Raw genomic sequence first — 20,563 nt, forward strand, 5'->3', positions numbered from 1 at the left:
ATTGTGATGCAGCTGGGTCTTAAACACTGCCCAGTGGAAGTTGGTTACCATAAGGCCTTCAGTCCAATTCACTGATTAACATCAGTATTATAGAGAAATTGAATTTGGCTTCTATGACATTCTAGAGATTATGACTGCCAATTGAAAATTTCTGCTTATTTGAAGGAAACTCATTCTTACTTGATTTAGTTTATCTGAAATCTATGATTTTTCATTCCTTGAATTTGATAGCGCAGTGTGTTTTTGCCGCAGGTGCTTCTGACTATTTTAAAGAACTGAAGTAAAAATAGCTATTTTGTTTGCTTATTTTGTGGATGAATAATGTTTGTCTTGGTTCTCTAGTAGACACCTTATGAATAATACTAGGAGTATCATGGGGGTGGAAAGCAGGTAAAATACTATGGTTTCCAAGAAGTTTGTTTTTCTAAAATGTGCTTTTCTCTCTTGGTTTTCTTTGTCTTTCTGTGTTTGTTATACAAATCTTTTAGTTCTCATGGATGGCTTTTTTCCCCTATCTTCTGGAACCTGTGTCTCTTTCGGTATGTAAGTGCAAATTGATGCTCCTATACCTAGAAGGCTGGAAACAAACATTTCCACTGGGGGATTATTGAACACAGGTCGAGAAAATTGTCTATTTTTTTTAATCTTTTTGAGCATCCTACTAATTTAAGGCTGTTAGTCTTTTTAAAAACAAAGTTGCTGTGGTTATTATAAGTAAAATAATGATGTCTAAGCATGACCTTGTTTGAAGACATCAATTCAAATGAAATTCTCTTCAGAGGAGAAAAAATGTAAAACTTCTTAAAAAAGTGTAATTCCAAAGAAATATTTAGATGATGGCAATCATGGTAAGTGGTTCTCCTTTTGTTATAAGTTCCTTAGTTTTATTGTCTTGTGATTATTAAAATATGATCTGTGTGATTACTTTGAGGATTTTTTTTGAGATTTTGTTGTGGCTATGTACATGGTCTATTTTTGTATTATTCTGTTGGTATTTGAAAAGAATGTTTATTTTCTGTTTCTAAGGTATAACTTAAGCTTGTCAATGTTTGTGCTTTTAAAACTTTCTTCTGTATCCTTATTTGTATGCTTGCTGTGTCAAATTCTTAAGGTTAGTTAAAATTCTCCCTATGCTGATGTTGTGTCAGTCTTCTTACTGCTGTCATCATATGTTTTTGTGCTGCTTTATGTGATGCATATAATGGCTAATGACTAATTTAAGTGGACTGGATGTTTAATCATTATAAAATAAGCCTTTTCCCTTTTTTTTTTTTTACTACTCGTTGCCATAAATTTGTTTCTCTGCTCTTAATATTGCTACCTCTGCTTCCTCTTCCTTGCCATTTACCTAGTGTATCTTTTATCCTTCCTTCATTTTGAAATATCTGTATTGTGATTTAGGTATCTCTTGTAAGTAGTAGATAGCTGAATTTTACTTTTTTTGCCTCACTAAGGGGATGCTGTCTTTAATTAGGAGATTAATTATGATCATTGAAATAAAAGTTCTGGAGGAATTTCATTAAGGGTCCTCTCATATCATGACTTTCTAATTATAGGCATTTTGGTCCGTCTTATTAACTGATTGGAAAAGCATAGCTTATGTCTAAAAATGTATACATACTTAAGATTTTAGCTTTTACATCATGGACGTACTCGTACAGGGGCTCAGTGGTCCTAAATAATAAAATATGATGCTATTTTCACATGCATTCTGGATAATTTTTAGAAATGGAATTATTGCTGTCTTGGGAAGTTTAACTTAAAATTATATTAGTTGCCCATGACAATGACTTTTTTTTTAATAGTGAAAATTTAATCTTTGGATAAAACAGATCTTTTGTCTATGGGATTTTAAGGTATTAGAGTGGTTGATTGGGTCTTTTCCTCTGATTAGTTATGAAGAGGCAATTTTAGAAACAACCAATCTCTCTTACTTAGGCAAGGATATAAATCCCATAAAAATCCCATTATCTGTAGTTATTTCTGGTTCCTTGTTTAATAAATAAAGTAACAATTAGTGAAATTAGTAAATTAAAGAGGTAAAGAATAAAGTATTTTGATAAACAGAAGTGCTAAAAAAACAAGCAAGGTTCATTGTCTACATTAAAAAAATTCAGTTACCAGGAAGTGTCCTTGGAAAACTGAGAAGATCTTGTTGCATTTCTTACTGTGTTTTGTAAAACAAATATTGATGAGGTTCAAGAGAGCAGGTAATGTAACTATTTTAAGGTCATTATGAGCAATACCTATTTAGAACTATGAAATCATTTTATGTATACATGACAGTAAAGTTTTAAAATTGATAGCTTCCCTGTGAGCATAGCAACAAGATGTTTAGAAAAACAATAACAGGTGGCAAAAATGACATCATTTCAGATTCTATTGATACAAATAAGGGAAATTTATAAACAGTATTATTGAAAAAATTCAACAATTTACATGAAATGCATACTTTAACAGACACTACCAAAGCTCACCAAGAAAAAGTAGACAACTTGGATTGCCCTCTATCTGTTAAGATGATTGAATATATATTTTTAAATGTCTCCCAAAGAAAACTCAAGGCCCATTTATATGGAATCACAAAAGACCCAGAATTGCCAAAGCAATACTGAAGAAAAAGAACAAGGCTGGAGGAATAACCCTGTGTTATGGGCAGTGTTACAAGCTGCATTCTGTTCTCCCAAAAGTCGTGTTGAAGTCCTAACTGCCAGTACCTCAAAATATGACTATATATGAGAGTAGGGTCTTTAAAGAGGTAATTAAAGTTAAAATGAGGATATTAGAGCAGGCCCTAATTCAGTATGACTGGTATCCTTACAAGAAGGGGAAATTAGGACAGACACGCACAGAGGGAAGACCATGTGGAGACACAGGGAGATGGCCACCTACAAGGCAAGGATAAAGGCCTTGGAGGAAACCAACCCTGCTGGGACCTTGCTCTTGGACTTCTGCACCCCAGAACTGTGTGAAAATAAACTTACATTGTTGAAGCCACCTAGTCTGTGGTATTTATAATGGCAGCCCTAGCAAGTTAAGGCAGACAGAATGAAAAAAAAAAATTAAATGAAACATCTAGAAATGAAATACACAGTAACTGGGATTTAGGACCCCAGTGGAGATCTTAAACAACAAATTATATAGATTCTCTTTTCTTTTTAAAGAGAAAATTAGACTACAGTGCTGAAAAGATCACCTAGATATTAAAAGTGTAAGGAACTTCAGGTTCATGGAGGATTGAATGAGAAGGTCTAACATACCTCTAATGAGTTCCAGAAGGAAAACCAGAGAGAATGGGAGGCAGAACAGTAAGTGGAAATGTAATGGCTGAGAATTTTTGAGAATGGGTGAAATATATATCTCCTCATATTCTAGAAACTTCAGTCACAGTCAAAATAAATAAAAATATATTCACACATAGATTCATGGATTTGGAAGTAGAGGACACAACAAATAAAGAGATGTTTAAATCAATCAGAAAGACCCTTACAAAGAGGAAAAACAATTAGGCTAATAGCAGACCTCTTAACAGCAACAGTGGAATCATAATTTGATAGAATATCATCTTAAAACTGCTACAAGAATACTTCATAATTATTTTTAAAAGAAAAAATAAAGAATGTAATTCAACCTAGAACAATACTGTCTAATGGAAATGTAATATGCATAATACATATAATTTTGAATTACCTCGGAGACTCATTACGAAAAGGTTAAAACGAGCTAGATGCAATCAAGTTTAATAGTATATTTTACTTAATCCAGTGTATTAAAATATTTTAATATGTAATCAGTATAAGATATTAATAAGTACACTTTTTAATACTGAGTAAAAATCTGTTTTACACTCACAACACATCTCACTTCAGACTCTAAATTTCTTCAAAAATATTTAGATTTCATGAAATGTACTGATGAAAAGGTGGGGTTTATGTACTCAAGTTGTTCCATGCATACTTTTTAAAGTTTTCCATTAATTGATTAAGCATTCATTTTCAAATTTAAATGAAAATAAATTTAAAATTCACTTCTTCAGTTATGTTAGCCACATTTCAAGTTCTTAAAAGCCATATGTGGGTAACAACTACCATTCTGAAGTGTGCAGATAGAATTTAATGTCCTCCTAATGTGGTTCAATTAAAAGATCAACCTTTTCAGACGAAAACTTGGTGAATTTACCATCAACAAACCCTCACTGAGGAAATTACTAAAAGGTGTATTTCAGGAAGAAGGAAACTTTGATGGAAGAAGAAAACTTCAGGAAGGAATGAAAGCAAAAGAATTCAACAACTTGATGGTAAATCTAAGTAAGTTTGGCTGTATAAAACATCAATAATAGTGTTGTCAAATTAAAAATTATGAATAAAATAGTAAGATTAGGCTGGGATAGGTGATAGGAGTTAAAACAGCTTAAAGGTTTGAATCTATTCATGAGAATGGCAGGTTTTTTGACTTTGGAGTTTGCATAGTCAAATATCCTTAAAGTTTGTAAGGATAATCACAAAACAAAAAGAAAATGTGAAACTTCCAGTCTGATGGAACCAAAGGAGAGTAACTCACTTAATGCAGGAAAAGGAAGACAAAGCACTGAACTTCAAATTGCCTTCCTAATTGGCTTGGTTTTTTAAGACTTTATAAGAAATACAGAAAGTTTTTGTGGATTAAAAGCTTTTGAGTAAATCTTTGTATAGCCTATGCAACTTTTAAAAGAACAGATCCTAACTAGTCTCTTTATATTACATTCCTAATTATTTACGACCATAATTTTCTTGATTAACAGGGTATATTAGTTGTCTTTGACATGCCACATCTTGCCCTGCCTTTGTAAGGCCAGAGTTAACAGGTCCTTCAAGTTAAATGTGTTTGAACCGGATAAAATTACCTAACATGTTCCCTGGAAACAAACGATAAAACATGACATTAATTTAATATCTAGCATTCTTAAAACAAATAATGAGGGTTTAACAAGAACATGAAGCACTTGCAGTGCGCCACCCCTCCCCCACACATAATCTGTCGGTATACGTGTTTTGATTTGAAATTCTCTGGCTGTAGACAAACAGGCCATTTTCTAAATTCAAAGAGCCATATATTTAGAGGAGAAAGTTGCAGGTTATGCTTGAAGCTCCATTCTTGCTGACAAATGTAATGTTACCGTATTTAGTGTTTTAATTTAATACTTACAAGGATTTTTTAAAACTATTGAGGTATAATGTATATAGTAAAGAGCATTATTCTTTTTTTAAAACATTTTTAATGTTATTATTATTGTTGGGGGGGTAATTAGGTTTATTTACTTATTTTTAATGGTGGTACTGGCGCTTGAACCCAGAACGATGAGCATGTTAAGCAGGCACTCTGCCACTGAGCTATACCCTCCCTCACTAAAAACATTCTTTTTTTTTTTTAACATTTTTTATTGAGTTATAGTCATTTTACAGTGTTGTGTCAAATTCCAGTGTAGAGCACAATTTTTCAGTTATACATGAACATATATATATTCATTGTCACTTTTTTTTCACTGTGAGCTACCATAAGATCTTGTATATATTTCCCCGTGCTATGCAGTATAATCTTGTTTATCTATTCTACATTTTGAAATCCCAGTCTGTCCCTTCCCACACCCCTCTCCCTTGGCAACCACAAGTTTGTATTCTATGTCTATGAGTCTGTTTCTGTTTTGTATTTATGTTCTTTTTTTTTTTTTAAGATTACACATATGAGTGATCTCATATGGTATTTTCCTTTCTCTTTCTGGCTTACTTCACTTAGAATGACATTCTCCAGGGACATCCATATTGCTGCAAATGGCATTATGTTGTTGGTTTTTATGGCTGAATAGTATTCCATTGTATAAATATACCACATCTTCTTTATCCAGTCATCTGTCGATGGACATTTAGACTGTTTCCATGTCTTGGCTTAAAAGCATTATTCCTAATTGTACAGCCTGATGAATTTTGTGAATGTGCACACACATAGAACCACCACCTAGATCAAGATTTCCAGCACCCAGGATGGCCGCTCATCCTTCCTCCTAATCGGTTCTTGGTTACCAAGAGTAATCATTATTATGACATATCACATGGATAGGTTTGTAAGCAATCTGATTTTAAACATTATATAAATAAAACCATACCGTGTGAATTCTTTAGTGAATATGACTCATTTTACTCAACATTCTGACTAAGATTTTTTCCACATTATGTAACTAAGCTTTTTAAATAAAACATTTTATAATTAATTCTCATATTTCTTTTCTCATATATAGAAATCAGAATGGAATTTTATGCCTTGTGTCATTTAGTAACAGGTTAAGATTTTTTTCTTTCTTGGGGTGATGTGTATTAGTCATGGTTAACATTTTTACAGGAAGTATATCCTAATACTGCTTTTTGAAAAATAGAATAGTTTACCACTCAAATAAGCCTCCCTTCCCCTTTGGAAAGGAAACTTTCTTTAAAATGTAAATAGGAGGGTAATAGCTAAAGAGCTGCAGAGAATGGCATTTGTGATAACAAAAATATTTTTCATAAGCAGCTACAGATCATGGTTATGTGGAATCATGTCATCATAAAGGCAAGTCCTCTCTGGAACACTGTGTATTTCCTTCCTTCTGGAAACTAAAAATCATTAATTTTCATTGACCTTTTCATCCAGTTCTCCAAAAATGAAGTAAATGACAGTCACCCTTGATATTTATTGGTTTTTCAGTCTTTGTATAAATTCCAGGTCCTTGAAAGTAAAGAGAAAAGTTGCTGAGTTCATCGTCTTAAATTTTGTATTCCCCTTCCACCCCTGCCCTGGTTTTATGTAGCTAGCAGGGGTGGAAGAAGAACTCCTTTAACTTGAAACTTTGTCTGTATTGGAGGGGGAAACCCCAAAACCTGCTGCTTTATAAAGGGTCTTTACCATATAACTTATTTCTATTGCTAGTTACCTCAATTATAGTTTATTTTGTCTAACAAAATGTAATATGGCAGATGTGTGATCCACAGAGGCTGTTACGAAGTTGTTAAGTGGCAACAGAAATGCCAGTGTTTTAAGAAACTTAGCTCTTGGTTCTGAAATTGCTTAGACAAAATTGTTAAACTAACAATGAAGACAGGTTTTTAAATAGACTATACCATTCAAGATGAAACGTTTTTACAGCTGCTTGGATGGGGTAGTCAAACAAGATATGATAGGTATATTTTGAGAAAGAAACCACCTTCAAGCAGATTTGCCTTTTAGAAGTCTGCAGCCTAAAATATTATAAGAAAAAGTTTTACTCTCAAAGTTTGGATCCTCCTTGGGGAAATAAAAATTTATATTAATCCCAGGATCTCGTCGAGGTACTGGTTGTATGCTTAATGCCACATTCGCATAGCAGACAGTGGGGAGGAGATCAAAGGCACTCACCCCAAGGCTTGAGATGATATAGTTGTTTATTGGATTTATAGAAAGTGTCAGGAAAGAAATAAAATGCATTGGAAGTTCATTTGTAGTTTGCTTTACTTTGGGAACAAGATAGAAAAAAAGCCAGATAAAAATAATTTTATTAGCTGGATAAGACAATTTATTTCTAAATGTGTAGTCAATGACATCCTTAGTTTGGTGCTGTTTATTCATCTTTTCTTTCTTATAAATAGAAAAGAACTATTTAGGTCTCACTTCTAGTCTAAAATTACTTCTGGTAGTCATTCTGCCTTTCTAATACAAAATGACTTTATTACAATTTGGATAAAATAGTTACTCGTAACACTTTCTGTCTTGCCATATCTTTTGTAAAATGCCTCATTTGTGACTTTGTAAGTGGAAAAAAATTTAAAGTATTAGAGAAGGATATAGAGTCGTACATACTCTGTCTTACCATATTTTCATAATTTTTTTATTGAAGTATAGTCAGTTTACAATCTATCAATTTCTTGTGTACAGCATAATGTTTCAGTCATACATATACATACATATATTCACTTTCATATTCTTTTTCATTATAGGTTATTGCAAGATATTGAATATAAGTTCCCTGTGCTTTACAGAAGAAACTTGTTTATCCTCATGATATTCTTAAGTATCGGTTAATTGACATAGAAATGGGGCAGGTACAAGGTCAAGATGCACCTTGGTTGAACTATGCTATCCTTTTATAGTCTCTAGTAAAGATACTGGTTCTTACTTGTGTGTTGGGTAGGTTGGTATGCCCATCCGGATCCCCAGGAAGCTTTTAGAAAACACTGTGTAGAATCCTGAACCCTGTCTCCAGAAATCACACAAAAAGTCCTGTGACTTAGGAGACAGGAGGCCTCTGTGCTTTCTTAATTACCCCCGAAGCCCTCAAAGGCAGATACTTTGTAAATAAGTTTGTTGCAGTTTTCCAGTTAACAAAGCTGGCACTTCCTTTGAATCCTACTTGAAAGTGTAACTACAAGTAATAAAGACTGGAGAATAAAGAGCCAGAGTATTTGCTTGGAGAATAATTTAGCATTTCTGGTATTTGAAAGTTGAAAGAAAACTTTGTTTTTCTTCATAATAGGGATTCAAAATAACCTTTTTGGAGAACCAGCAAAATGTAAATTAATAAGCTATTGTCATAGAGCAGGGCAGAAGGAACTGGCATGGACCAGTGGTCTAGAGTTAGAATTGTAAACAAATTCATTTTTTTCAAGTATTACAACTATATTATCATAATGGTGTTGTACCTGATCTTAGGAAGTTTATAGTTCCTATTCTTAAACCACTTATATTCTGGAAAAAGTATGTGAAAACAGAGTCACAAAAGCATTTTGTTCAGTATTTTGGCATGTAATTTTGGGGTGTGCAGTTTTTATTGAGGATAAAGAAGGTTGTGGGAAAGGTGAACACCAAGGGAAATCTGAGAGGAGGAACTGAATGCATCAAAGGAATAAAGGAATAAACAATTTCCTCAGAGTATGATAAGAATGCAAGGAACAAGCGGAAAGAACTGCTATTATTTCTTTGCTGCTGCTTGGATCAGGTGGCCACGGAGGTTTGCTGAAAAAGAGGACAAATTCTTAGAGATCCATATTGTCCAGCCATTTAAGCCCTGTTGCTTTCAGTCATAATCAATTTAGTTTTAGTAATACAGATTGCCTATATATCACTCTTGTTAAACTCAGATCTCATTAGTGTCTTGTTACCAAGATACATGGTTTGGAATTCTCTCAAGTCTTGCAAGTACATAACAAAACAAAACTACTAGAAGCCTAACTGATGAGTGTTCATACCAAGATTCCAGTGGTTGTGGTTTGGATAAGTGGCTTGCATGTGTGTAGTGAAGAAAAGAGAGAAAGGGGGAAAGGGAGGAAGGAAGGAAGGAAAAAAGGAAAAGAATGTGTATGAGTAAACGTCATCAGTAAGAAATAAAAGTGTCTTTCCTATTCTAGTAAAGAAACACTCATATCAATTTGGAATAAGAAGTTTGCATATTTTTTTGCCATCAGAATGCTTTCAGTTCTTTTACAAATAAAATTTTCTAAAACTAGATGCTGATCTTGTAGTTGATAAGTATACATTCAAATAGATTTCTTCATCTAATAATTCATGTTATACCTAAAATCATGACTAGGTACAGTAAAACCAATTTCACACATGTAGTTGCTCAATAAGTACAAACTGCCTTGATTGTAAAATTTTAAACTAATTTTTCTAAATTTAGGATCTGTGCATGTAATAAGTAGAACACTTATAGAAAGTATATTTCCCAAGAACTGAAGAAAAAATTAGTGGTTTAGGATACTTTGTGCCTTAAATCTTCTATATTTCTAATATGACATTTAGGGAAGAAGTGCCCTGCAAATTCCCAAAGATCTAAAATAGGGCAATTTGGGAAGTTGATCTGTTACTCTGAAACAGTACTTATCATGTATGGTATGCTCCTTGTCTTCCATTGCGGGGAAAAGTTAAATAGGTGATTGAAGATAAACTTAAGTAAAACCTTTTCTTAGATGTATTGTCTACATCTGGTATCTTCAGAGAAAAAGTTTTATTAAATGATAATAGCTAGTACTTTTATATTGTACTTATTGTGTGCCGGAAACACTTCTAAATGCTTTTGCCATGATTCCTCACAACAGCCTTATCTATCCAGATGAGGAAATTGAGGCACAGGGAGACTAAGTAATTTATTTAAGATTGCAATGTAAGCTATAAAGGTCAAACCTAGAATATGAACCCAGAGATTCTGACTTCAGTCTGCACTCCTGATATTACACATTACTGCCTTTCTTAATTAAATGAGACCAAATACTAAATTAATGAATTCAGATATTTAAAGGGATGAAATGAAGCTGGCAGTTTGTCTGATACCTTTCCAAGTCTCCTGAGTGAGCTTAGCAGAGTCTGGGAACTACCACATCAGAATCTAAGTTCTTGAGGACCAAAGTCTTAAAGGGATGTATTCAATGCCATTGAATGATTGGCTACATCAAGGAAATTTGCATGATGTAAAATGTCTTTGAAGAGATTATCATTACCAGTTTACATTATACAGATATCTTAATTCCAATAATAATACACAATTTTATTTTCAAAAAGGGATTGGCATTTTGTATTAGAGAAACTGAAGTTTAAAAAATTAGTAACAAAATTTATGAGGAACTAAAATTTTAATTGGGAATCAATTTGGAGAATAGACTGTAATTTCCAGTGAATCTTAAACAATTTATCACAAAGCTTTACTGTCAAGAAAATGTTCAAATAGAGGGGAAATACTCTACACCACATTTTTTATTCTGTTTGTACATTGTTATACCCAATGACTATTTAACACTGCATATATATATATGTGTGTGTGTGTGTGTATTTTACACTTATGAACTGAATTTTTGAGAGAATTCTGTATCATAGAATAACTTCATCAAATCCTTCAGAGTTTGAAACAGTGGCCTCTGCATAGATTTTTGCCAAGCACTCTAATATTTAACTTTTCAGGTCAAAACCATATCATTGTTGTTCTAAGTCTATAAATGATTTCCTGATACTTTTGATTAGTTTTGCCTTATCATGTTTGTTACCCAGTTATGATCATTTCTCTAATTTTTATACCATAATGGAGGGCCAAAAAATAAAATGAAGGGGACATCCGAAAGGACATGGTAAGATTCCCTTGGGCTGGAGGGAGGAATGTGTACATGGGGTCTTAGTTTGAAGGAACATTGGGAAGAAGCTCTAAGATGTTTCTTTGCATATCAGATTTCTGCTTATTTCTAATTTTGCCTCTAACTGCTTGAAATTTTGATGAAGCAACTTTTTCTGTGGAATGTTGGTAAAGGTCTATAAATAGAATCTCTTGAGTACTGGAATCAGTTCACATCAGATTTACTCTTTCATAATAATAGCATTCTTGAGTACAGTCATCGTACAACTAAAACATTATGGGACACCAAATTACAAGCTTCTGGAATTCCATTTTTAAATATTCTTTTGTTAGCATTCTTTGAAGGATTATGAATACATTTGTTTTAAATTCCTTCCTTTTAGTTAGACAAGGAGGGCAAATTTGACTGATGCGAGCGATGACTCTTAATTTCCTCACTTGAAGGTTTACATAACCTTTATAATTATTGAAAAATCTGTTTTGTGGCTTATTTTCTAAAGAATGCAGTACTTAAATGGCATGTGTGTGTTTTGGAAATTTGAAAGCAATGTAGTTTGTTGTCACAGCTGCTTTAGCTTTATTACAAGAGATTTAAGAATCACATTAGAAAACAGCAAAAATATTTGTCTTTTTTTTGTACATGTCTTTTTAAACAAGCAAAAATATGACCGACCTTAGCAATTCTGTTTCTTACTGTTCTCCATCGTTCCTTTGCTGTTCCTTGTACAAATTTAATAATTTCCTTGCCTTTGCTTTGGCTGTTTCTTCTCTTTGGAATCTCCCCTTTAACCACAGAAAAATCTTACTCATCTTAATGGGCTACATATAAAAAAAAAAAGAAATTAATTCTCTCTTCATTGGAAGTGAAGTAATTTTGCTTTCCTCTAAATTCCCTTTTGTATTCTTTTTTCTCTCTCAGATGCCTTATGCTTTCTATCTTGTACTTATTTATGAGTACATTTTATCTCCCCAGTAATACTGTGGACTCTATGAGCAAATGACTTAAAATTTTGAGAACATTATGTTTAAATATGCATAGGGCTTAAAAGAATGGTATACTTCAGCTGTTCAGTAAAAACAAATAAACAGAAGCCTACTGTGTAAAGCAAAAGTTGAAAGATACAGTTCTTACCAGAGCAGTGATTTTGATGACCTTGATTGTGCTGGTGAGTGACTGAATCTCTTAATTTCAGAGTGATCAGCCATTAGGGGTTACTTTCACCTTCACCACTTTCTGTTCTGTGCTGCCCTGTCACAGAGTGGGTAGAGGTAGTCTGTGGCTTGGGGTGAGGAGAAGTGTAGCAAGCCCTTTTCTGGTCTGAATGGATACCAGCATCCAGAACGGCAGAACAGGACACAGCATTTAGACTTCAGGGTGATGTCCATGCTTCTGTGTTAGCTGTGACCTCTAATGATTTATAAATTCAGGTGGTAACAGGTATACCGGAAATCATAGTCTGTCCCCAAATAAGGCTGACAAGAACTAGACACGAGTGTTGGAATCCAAGCCTCCTCTCTTAGGTTCAGGATTGGATGCTGGGGAGCTGGATAGAAAAGCCAGTAAAAATAATTAATTAAAATAGTGAGGTGGAGACTGGCATTGATGAGTGAGAGGAGAAATGTGAGAGGGAGATTGCAGCGCCATGCTTGTCTGGATGCCTGGGAGAACAACAAGCAGGAAAAAAAGGCAGCAGTTGGCCTTAATGATGGAGTGTCCCAGGGCACAGTCCTTGTCTTTCATTTCTTTTCTGTTTTTTAACTCACTTTTTGGTCCTCTCGTCCAGTCACAAGGCCTTTGATACCATCTGTTAGGCCAGTAACTCCCCAAATGTATCTCCAATTTAAACCTTTCTCCCAAACTTGAAATCCAGCTGACTTCTCAACACCTCCATTTGAATCTCTAACAAAGACCTAAAACTTAATCCGTCCCAAAGTAAAGTTCTAATTCCTACCACTGTCTCCTGGCCCCTACCTCAGCAACCTGTCCTGCAGTCTTCTCACTCTCCGTTATGACACTCCATCCTTTCTGTTACTGAGACCAAAGTCTTGGAGTCATCTTGATTCCCCATTTTCTTTCACTGCACACCCAGTCTCTTGTTGTCATTACCTCCACAACATATTCAGGTGCCAGCAGGTTCTCACTACCTCTGCTGCCACCACTGTGGTTCCAGGGCATCACCATCTCATACCAGATATTAGTGCATTGCCTTCTGGATTGGTCTCCTCATATTTGTTCTCTTTAGTTGCTGTTTTGAAAGGAATTGTTTGTAGACAGTTTTCTAATGTCTGTGACATTATGTAAAATTTTAGATTATGTAAAATCTCAATATTCTGAATAGCGTTCTTCAGCAAAGATAATATTGTTCTGCCACGTTGGAGTTCTTCTCTGGCTGAATTTTGTGGTATTTGTGCGTGAAAGACCCAAGAAGAAGTTTTTAACAGAAAATGTGTAAAGTAGCTATGAAAGACAACAGTATACCTAGGCTTACGAGCTGTGATGGTTCACTGAAACATATTTTGTCATGAGAATTGAGTCATGTTTTTAGCAGCCTGATAGGTGGTTGGGTAGGAATATGAGGATCACTGGTCTGTAACTTGGCTTCAGGGTAGCATAAGATGCTGGCTGATTAAAAGATGCGTTCAAACATGTTTTTCTTCCTTGACACAATTATTAAAGACGTGTTTCAGGTTCATAAGAATGCAAGAGAACATATAGCTGGCTTTTTAATCTTTAAAGGAGAAATGAATGTTGATAGTTTACATTTTTTAGGATTTTTTAAAAATGTACTTATTTTTATTGAAGTAGTCAGTTACAATGTGTCAATTTCTGGCATACAGCATAATGTCCCAGTCATGCATATATATTCATTTTTATAATCTTTTTCATTAAAGGTTATTTTGAGATATTAAACATAGATCCCTGTGCTATACAGAAGAGATTTATTTTTTATCTATTTTTTTATATAGTAGTTAATATTTACAAATCTTGAACTCCGAAATTTATCCCTTCCCACGCTCTTTCCCCTCCATAACCATAAGATTGTTTACTAAGTCTGTGAGTCTGTTTCTGTTTTGTAGATGAGTTCATTAGTGTCTCTTTTTTCTTTTTTTAGATTCTACAAACGAGTGATATCATATGGTATTCTTCTTTTTCTTTCTTACTTCACTTAGAATGACGATCTCCAGGTCCATTACTTTACTCTTGTATTAATTCTGATGATCAGAATATTGACCATAGGTAGAGGTTAAAAGGAAAGAATGGATGGCTCACTTCTAATAAAAGTTGTTTTTAGGAAATCATAGATAATGTATGTTTGATACCTGTCCCATAGACTTCTGTCAGTTTCTTGTGATTTGACTTATAGAGAGAGCAGTATAACCCGTTCAGACTGAATAATAATGCACTGGCAGTCAGAGGCCTTCTGTGACTTTCCTACAGAGATTTCTTGAGTCTGTAAGTCAGTTCATTTAGCATTTACCTTAAAACCTATATTAATTTCCTTTTGAAGTAGGAGGACAAAATAAAATTCTCTCTAATAAGTCTGTTTTATTGAGCCTAATGTGTAGCTTTATTTTTGAAGGAAACCTGCTGAAATCTAAGGACTTTTGAGGGGCGGGGTAGTACTCTTAAATGGAGCTCTTAGGCACCCGCACAGGCGAATATTAAAACAAAACAAAGTTAGAGACCTCATTGATCACCTGTGATAGCACAGAAGCTGCCTGAAATAATGAACAAGTGCAAACAAGACAGAACTCAAATTCAGACAAATATACATATTGAGCAAAAGAGAGACTTTCATTGTAGCTGGAAATTTTACTAATTCTAAATCTGATGAATTATTAAAGGAATGTCTTTCTGTCAGTTTCAGAACAGCATAGTCTAAATCAGGGGATCTTAACCTGGGACCTTAAACGGGCTGAAAAGAGATCCATGAACACCTTTGTCCACAGGGTTTTGTTTATGGGCAGTTGTCTTAAAATGGTCTCTCGACCATAGTTTTCACTAAATCTTCAAAGGAATCCACAATCCACTGGAGAAAAAAAAGAACTTTTGATCTTTATTCATATCTCTATATCACTGTGATAAAGTATTTGAACCAAGTTTAATTCTTATGACTGACAATGAAAGTTCTCTACCATCTAAGTTTTGAAAGATTAAGCCCAATCAAGGCATCGTTGTTAGTAACACGCGCAGTAGTAGCTATATAAAACCCACTTTTTTTTGTAACTTGTTGATTTGGTGTATGTAGCCTTATATTAACATATGTATGAATATGCTGGGAAATTCATATAAGTGTTCCTCTGGTTATGGTTTTAAGTAGTTATCTTTCTTTTTTCTTTTTATTCTATGTGGTTACAAACCAGTAAGCATAGCTGATCCTGCTGCCCTTGGCTTCATCATTTCTCCGTGGTCTCTGCTGTTGCTGCCATCTGGTAGCGTATCATTTACAGATGAAAATATTTCCAATCAGGATCTTCGAGCATTCACTGCACCAGAGGTTCTTCAAAATCAGTCACTAACCTCTCTCTCCGATGTTGAAAAGGTAATGTAGTCTTTTTTGCTTGATTTTTTTTTTTATTTTGGTGTAGGGGCCTCAAATGAACTTGTTTAAAAAAGACCAAATGCCCTTAACCACACTATACTATGCTTATTCTATGTTAAATCTTATTAACCCATCCTTTCTCCTCTCCTTCCCATTTGTTTATTCATTTATCCACAACTTTGACAAGTATACTTGTTATATGACAGGCACTCCGTAAGTCACTAAAGAATAAACTCCAGGACTATCTAGTCCCAGAGTCCAACATGTAATTGAAAATTTTTGTGGGAGTTGTAGACATATCACCTCACGCCCACTAGAATGACTACTATCAAAAGAACAGAAAATAGCAAATGTTGACGAGGATGCAGAGAAATTACAACTTCTGTATACTGTGTTTTGGGAATGTATAACAGTGTAGGCATTATGGAAAACAGTATGGAGTTTCCTCAAAAAAAATTAAAAATACAACTACCGTGTGATCCACCAATCTCACTTATGTATATATGTCCAGAATTCAAAGCAAGATCTAAATGGCAGGTAGGGCATAGAGCAGTGGTTCTCAGACTTGATCATGCATCAGAATCACCTGATGGGCTTGCTAAAACACAGATGGCAGGGTCCTACCTCCAAAATCTCCCATTCAATAGGTCTGGAGTGGGATCTGAGAACTTGCTTTTCTCTCAAGTTCCCAGATGCTGCTGATGCTGCTGGTTGGCAGATAACATTTTGAGAACCACTGGTATAGAGCAGAAAGCTAAATAAGGTAATACTTGTAAAGTGCTTAGAACAGTACCCAGCATAGAGTAAGCACCCACTAAGTCTTATGTATTACCATTATATGTTAAGTGCTGTCCTAGGTCCTGGGATAAAGTGGTAAAGAGGACAAAGTCCTTGCACTCACAGAGTTTACATCCCAGCCCACTGTAACTGTAAAGACAAAAACATATTTCCGTTCCCCTTGAGTTGTATTATGTCCCTGACCTCCATTCTTTCCATGTTGCTTTTTTTTTAATCTGTGTCTCTGACTCCTCCCTTCCCACATATCCCCTTAGGTGCCTGAATTTCTCAAGTCCAGCCATTCTAATCTCTTCCTCTTCAGCCCTGTTGCCAGGGCTATGGTCAGGTTCTCATTTCTGTTCTCTTGAATTCCTATCATAATCTCCTAACTCTTATTTCTGCTTCCAGCACTTATCTAGCTGTGTGACCTCAGACAAGTTACTTCCCCCTCTGTAACACTGAGTGAGCTAAAGTATATAGTGTAAGCTTGACACACAGTAAACATTATGTACATGCTTGCTATTAATATGCTTATACGTTAGTATATGATAGTATTGTTATTGATACCAGGATGAGATATTTGTATCTTACCACAATCTCTAGCTTACTGACTTTCAGAAAAAATGTTGAATGGCTAATTGGATAGTTAACTAGCTCTTCTATAAATGCTGTCTTCTGAGAACCAGTGTCTTTATCTTTTCATGGACCCCTGTGTATGAATCATTATCAAAAGCACCCACTTTACAAGAAACCATCCTGGCTTGTTAGGCTACTATGCTAAGGGCAGGGAATAGATTTTCTCTATGCTGTCCGTCAGGAACAGGTAAGTACCAAGAACTTTGATACAAATAGGGCCTAGGCAAAGATACAAAACCAAAAATTCCCCTGGAAGTTAAATAAATATGTAATAGAAGTGAGAGGTAGATCAAAAGCACTTTTTAAACTTCTAATGCCTGATTTCTTTTAGGCCTTGGGCTTGCTGATCTTTAACAGAAGGTACTTGTCAGTTGGACTACATGGGCCATTGTAGTCTCTTTTTTTTCTAATTAAATAAAAAGCAAAGGAAAACATGAAGACCAGATACTTGCCTATTTCTGAATGATCATTCATTGTATGACCTTCTTTCTGCACAATGCGTGTAACCAAACTGAAACCCATTTACTGCTGTTTATCAACTAGATGAACTTCGTGCTGTTGGTGACACAGCAGTGTTACTATATAAACTTAATTTTGCCTTGGCATCACCGCTCTTCCTTCTGCCTAGTCTCTTCAGGCTACGCCAAAAGTAGAAACTCTTAACTTATCAATAATGTGTATGGAAGTGTTGTCCACTTTTACTCTATAGGTGATTTTGGAATAAATGTAAAAGGGAAGCATTTTTCTTTGTATTCTTTAAAAACTTTTTCTCAAGTATTTATATTTTTCTAATATTAGGTACCAGATATTATTATGTATTATTTTAACAAAGATCTGACATATGTGGAGTTATTCCTTTAACAAAATTTTAAATGATTTATAAAAGATTAAAAGTTTCGAACCCATAAAGCACTATCCTAATAAAGTAACAATTATCATTTCTGCATATTTTTCCTATATGTAGATAATTCATATTTATATGTATTAAGCAGAGGTCTTCAGAGAAACAGGATCAGTAGGATATATGTGTGTGTGTATGAGTTTGTATGTATGTATAAAGAGAGATTTATTAGCTCATATAATTATGGAAGCTGATAAGCTCCAAGATCTGCAAGATGAGTCAGCAAGCTGAAGCCCCAGGAGAGCCAATGCTGCAGTTCTAGTCTGCGAACCAGGAGAACTGGTGGTGTACTCTGAAGACCAGCAGGCTGGGGACCCAGAAAGAGTTGATGTTTCAGATCAAGTCCAAAGGCAACAAACAGCTGATGTCCTAGTCTGAAGGCAGTCAGGCAGAAAGAATTCTTTCATACCTGGGGTGGGGGGGTGGTAAACCAATTTGTTCTACTCAGGCCTTCAAATGATTGAATGATGACCACCTACACTGGGGAGAGCAATCTACCTTGCTCAATTTAAATGTGACTTTCATCCAAAAACACTCTCACAAAAACACCCAGAATAATGTTTGACCAAAAATCTAGGCATCCCCTGGTCCAGTCAAGTTGACACATAGAATTAATCATTACACTATCTACATAAATGACCAGCAAATGTATAATTGTGTATCCTCATTTTAGGAATGATGTTATTAATTGTATATAGTTATGTATAAAATTATTAATATATAACACATTTAGCATACTGAGAAGTAAATATAATGAAGAATCTTAAGTTACTGCCAGTATCTCAAAGGATTACAAATCAAAATTTTTGTATATATGAGTATGCAATTAATCATTTTTGCTAACGGTATAAAAAATGTTTTTCATATATGAGGCCTTTTGAAAAGGTGTTCACATGTGCAGTTCTTTGAAGTCTAAACAGAAACATGATACAAATAGCCTGCAGCATGCTGTCTTGAACTTCATGCACATTTAATTGAATTCAGCAGGCATGTATTGAATATCTGCTGTGTACAAGTGCTCTATTAATTGTTAAGAAGGATATTAAGACGTGTGGAAAAGGCTCCTTCAAGGAAGACACATCTTAACTATATTACAGGTAGTGTTAGTTAACTGTTATTAACAATATAAATAAGTCATAACTATCATATAAGAGAGGAAGCTTTATCCTTTTTGAGAAAATGTATATAGCATTTGTAACAGATGACAGCATCTCTGGACTACCGATAATAGGTAGAACTTTTATTGACCAATGAAGAAAGAAATTCATAGTAGAAAGAACTGCTCAAGAAAAGCTTGGAAAGAGAAAGATTTATTTTGCCAGCAGAGAATTATTTAGTGGTTCTGAGGTGTTTCTGTTATGATAGGAGAAGGAGTGATAATAGAAAGAAAACTTTAAAATCTGCCTGGAAAATGGAGATAGAGGCAGGTCAGAGTGAGTCTTGCGTATCATAAAGAATTTGGACTTTTGAAAATTGGGAGTCATGACAGTATTTGAAAAGAGGAACAACTTTTTCTAATCTGTAATTTAGGAATAATTTAGGAGGCAATGTTAGGAATAGATTAAAGAGCTGTAAGATGAAAAGGATGCCCAATTATATTTGTATTTACCTCAACCTATTTCTAAAGAAGATTTAAGACAGTTTGTTGGATTAAAAAATACAGGTGAGAAATTAAGAGCAAAATAAAAATAAGGACAAAAAAATAAGATGACACTGGAGTAAGACTGGTGCAAAAAATGTACATGGTAAGATTATGCAGCATTAGTAGAGATGGGCTAGAAGTCTAGCTCTCAATCTCTCTTAACAGGAGGAAAAATGGAAAATGATTACTTTCAAGGAGTAACTCTCCTCACTTTCATCTGATCATCTTGCTTCCTGTTTCACAGGGTTAGAAAAATAGAAGCAATCAGGAAAGACTTCTCCCAGGATTCCACAGCTATATTACCCACATAAATTTTCGTATTCTTTGCTGCCTTACTTCAGAACTGTCTGTGCTTCTGTAAAGCCAACTGCTTCATTTGTGCAGTAGCTATCATCTCCTCCCACCTACTCAAGTGTTCTGTCAACCATCTCCTGTCTCCCCTGCATTTCCACTTTTCCCTGTTGGATCATTCCTACCAGCATAAAATATGTTGTCATTTTTCCAATCTTTAAGAAGCAAACAAACAATGAAAAAGGAATCTTTTCTGACCCTTTTCTCCATCTACTACCCTGTCCATTCTTAATAAGAAAAATACTAGTCAAAACTGCAAAGAGATTTGTTTTTTCCTCTCAGTTTGACAAAAATCCAAAACTTCATAACACATTCTGTGGATAAGTCCTGTGAAAAAACCTCTCATACGTTGCTGGTAGAAATGCAAAATGATACAACTTCTTTGGGGGAGAATCTAAGAAAATGTATCAAAACTACAGGTGATTTACTCTTTTAACCATGATCTCAGAGAGTCAATTAAAGAGGAGTACCTGCTTGTGCCAAATGACATATCAACAAGGCTGTTTGCTAGAACATTATTTATAATAGCAAAAGTTTAGGAAAATTCTAATTGCCCATTAATAACAGACTGGTTAAATAAACAATGCTGTAGTCACAAAATGGAGTTCTATACA

The 20,563-nt window shown here is 34.5% G+C and overlaps 1 protein-coding gene across 13 annotated transcripts in view; it reads left to right on the top strand.

The window, feature by feature from the left end:
* The window catches only part of PTPN13 (protein tyrosine phosphatase non-receptor type 13), a 178,684-nt gene that overhangs the window by 46,561 nt on the left and 111,560 nt on the right, over nucleotides 1–20,563 (top strand). For all 13 annotated transcript variants that reach the window (XM_072942794.1, XM_072942828.1, XM_072942809.1 and 10 more), the window contains exon 3: nucleotides 15,464–15,642. In XM_072942794.1, coding sequence (XP_072798895.1) covers nucleotides 15,464–15,642 — 179 coding nt within the window. The remainder of the gene's footprint in view (nucleotides 1–15,463; nucleotides 15,643–20,563) is intronic.

Source organism: Vicugna pacos, chromosome 2, assembly GCF_048564905.1.
Source record: "Vicugna pacos chromosome 2, VicPac4, whole genome shotgun sequence".
NCBI classification, from domain to species: domain Eukaryota; kingdom Metazoa; phylum Chordata; class Mammalia; order Artiodactyla; family Camelidae; genus Vicugna; species Vicugna pacos.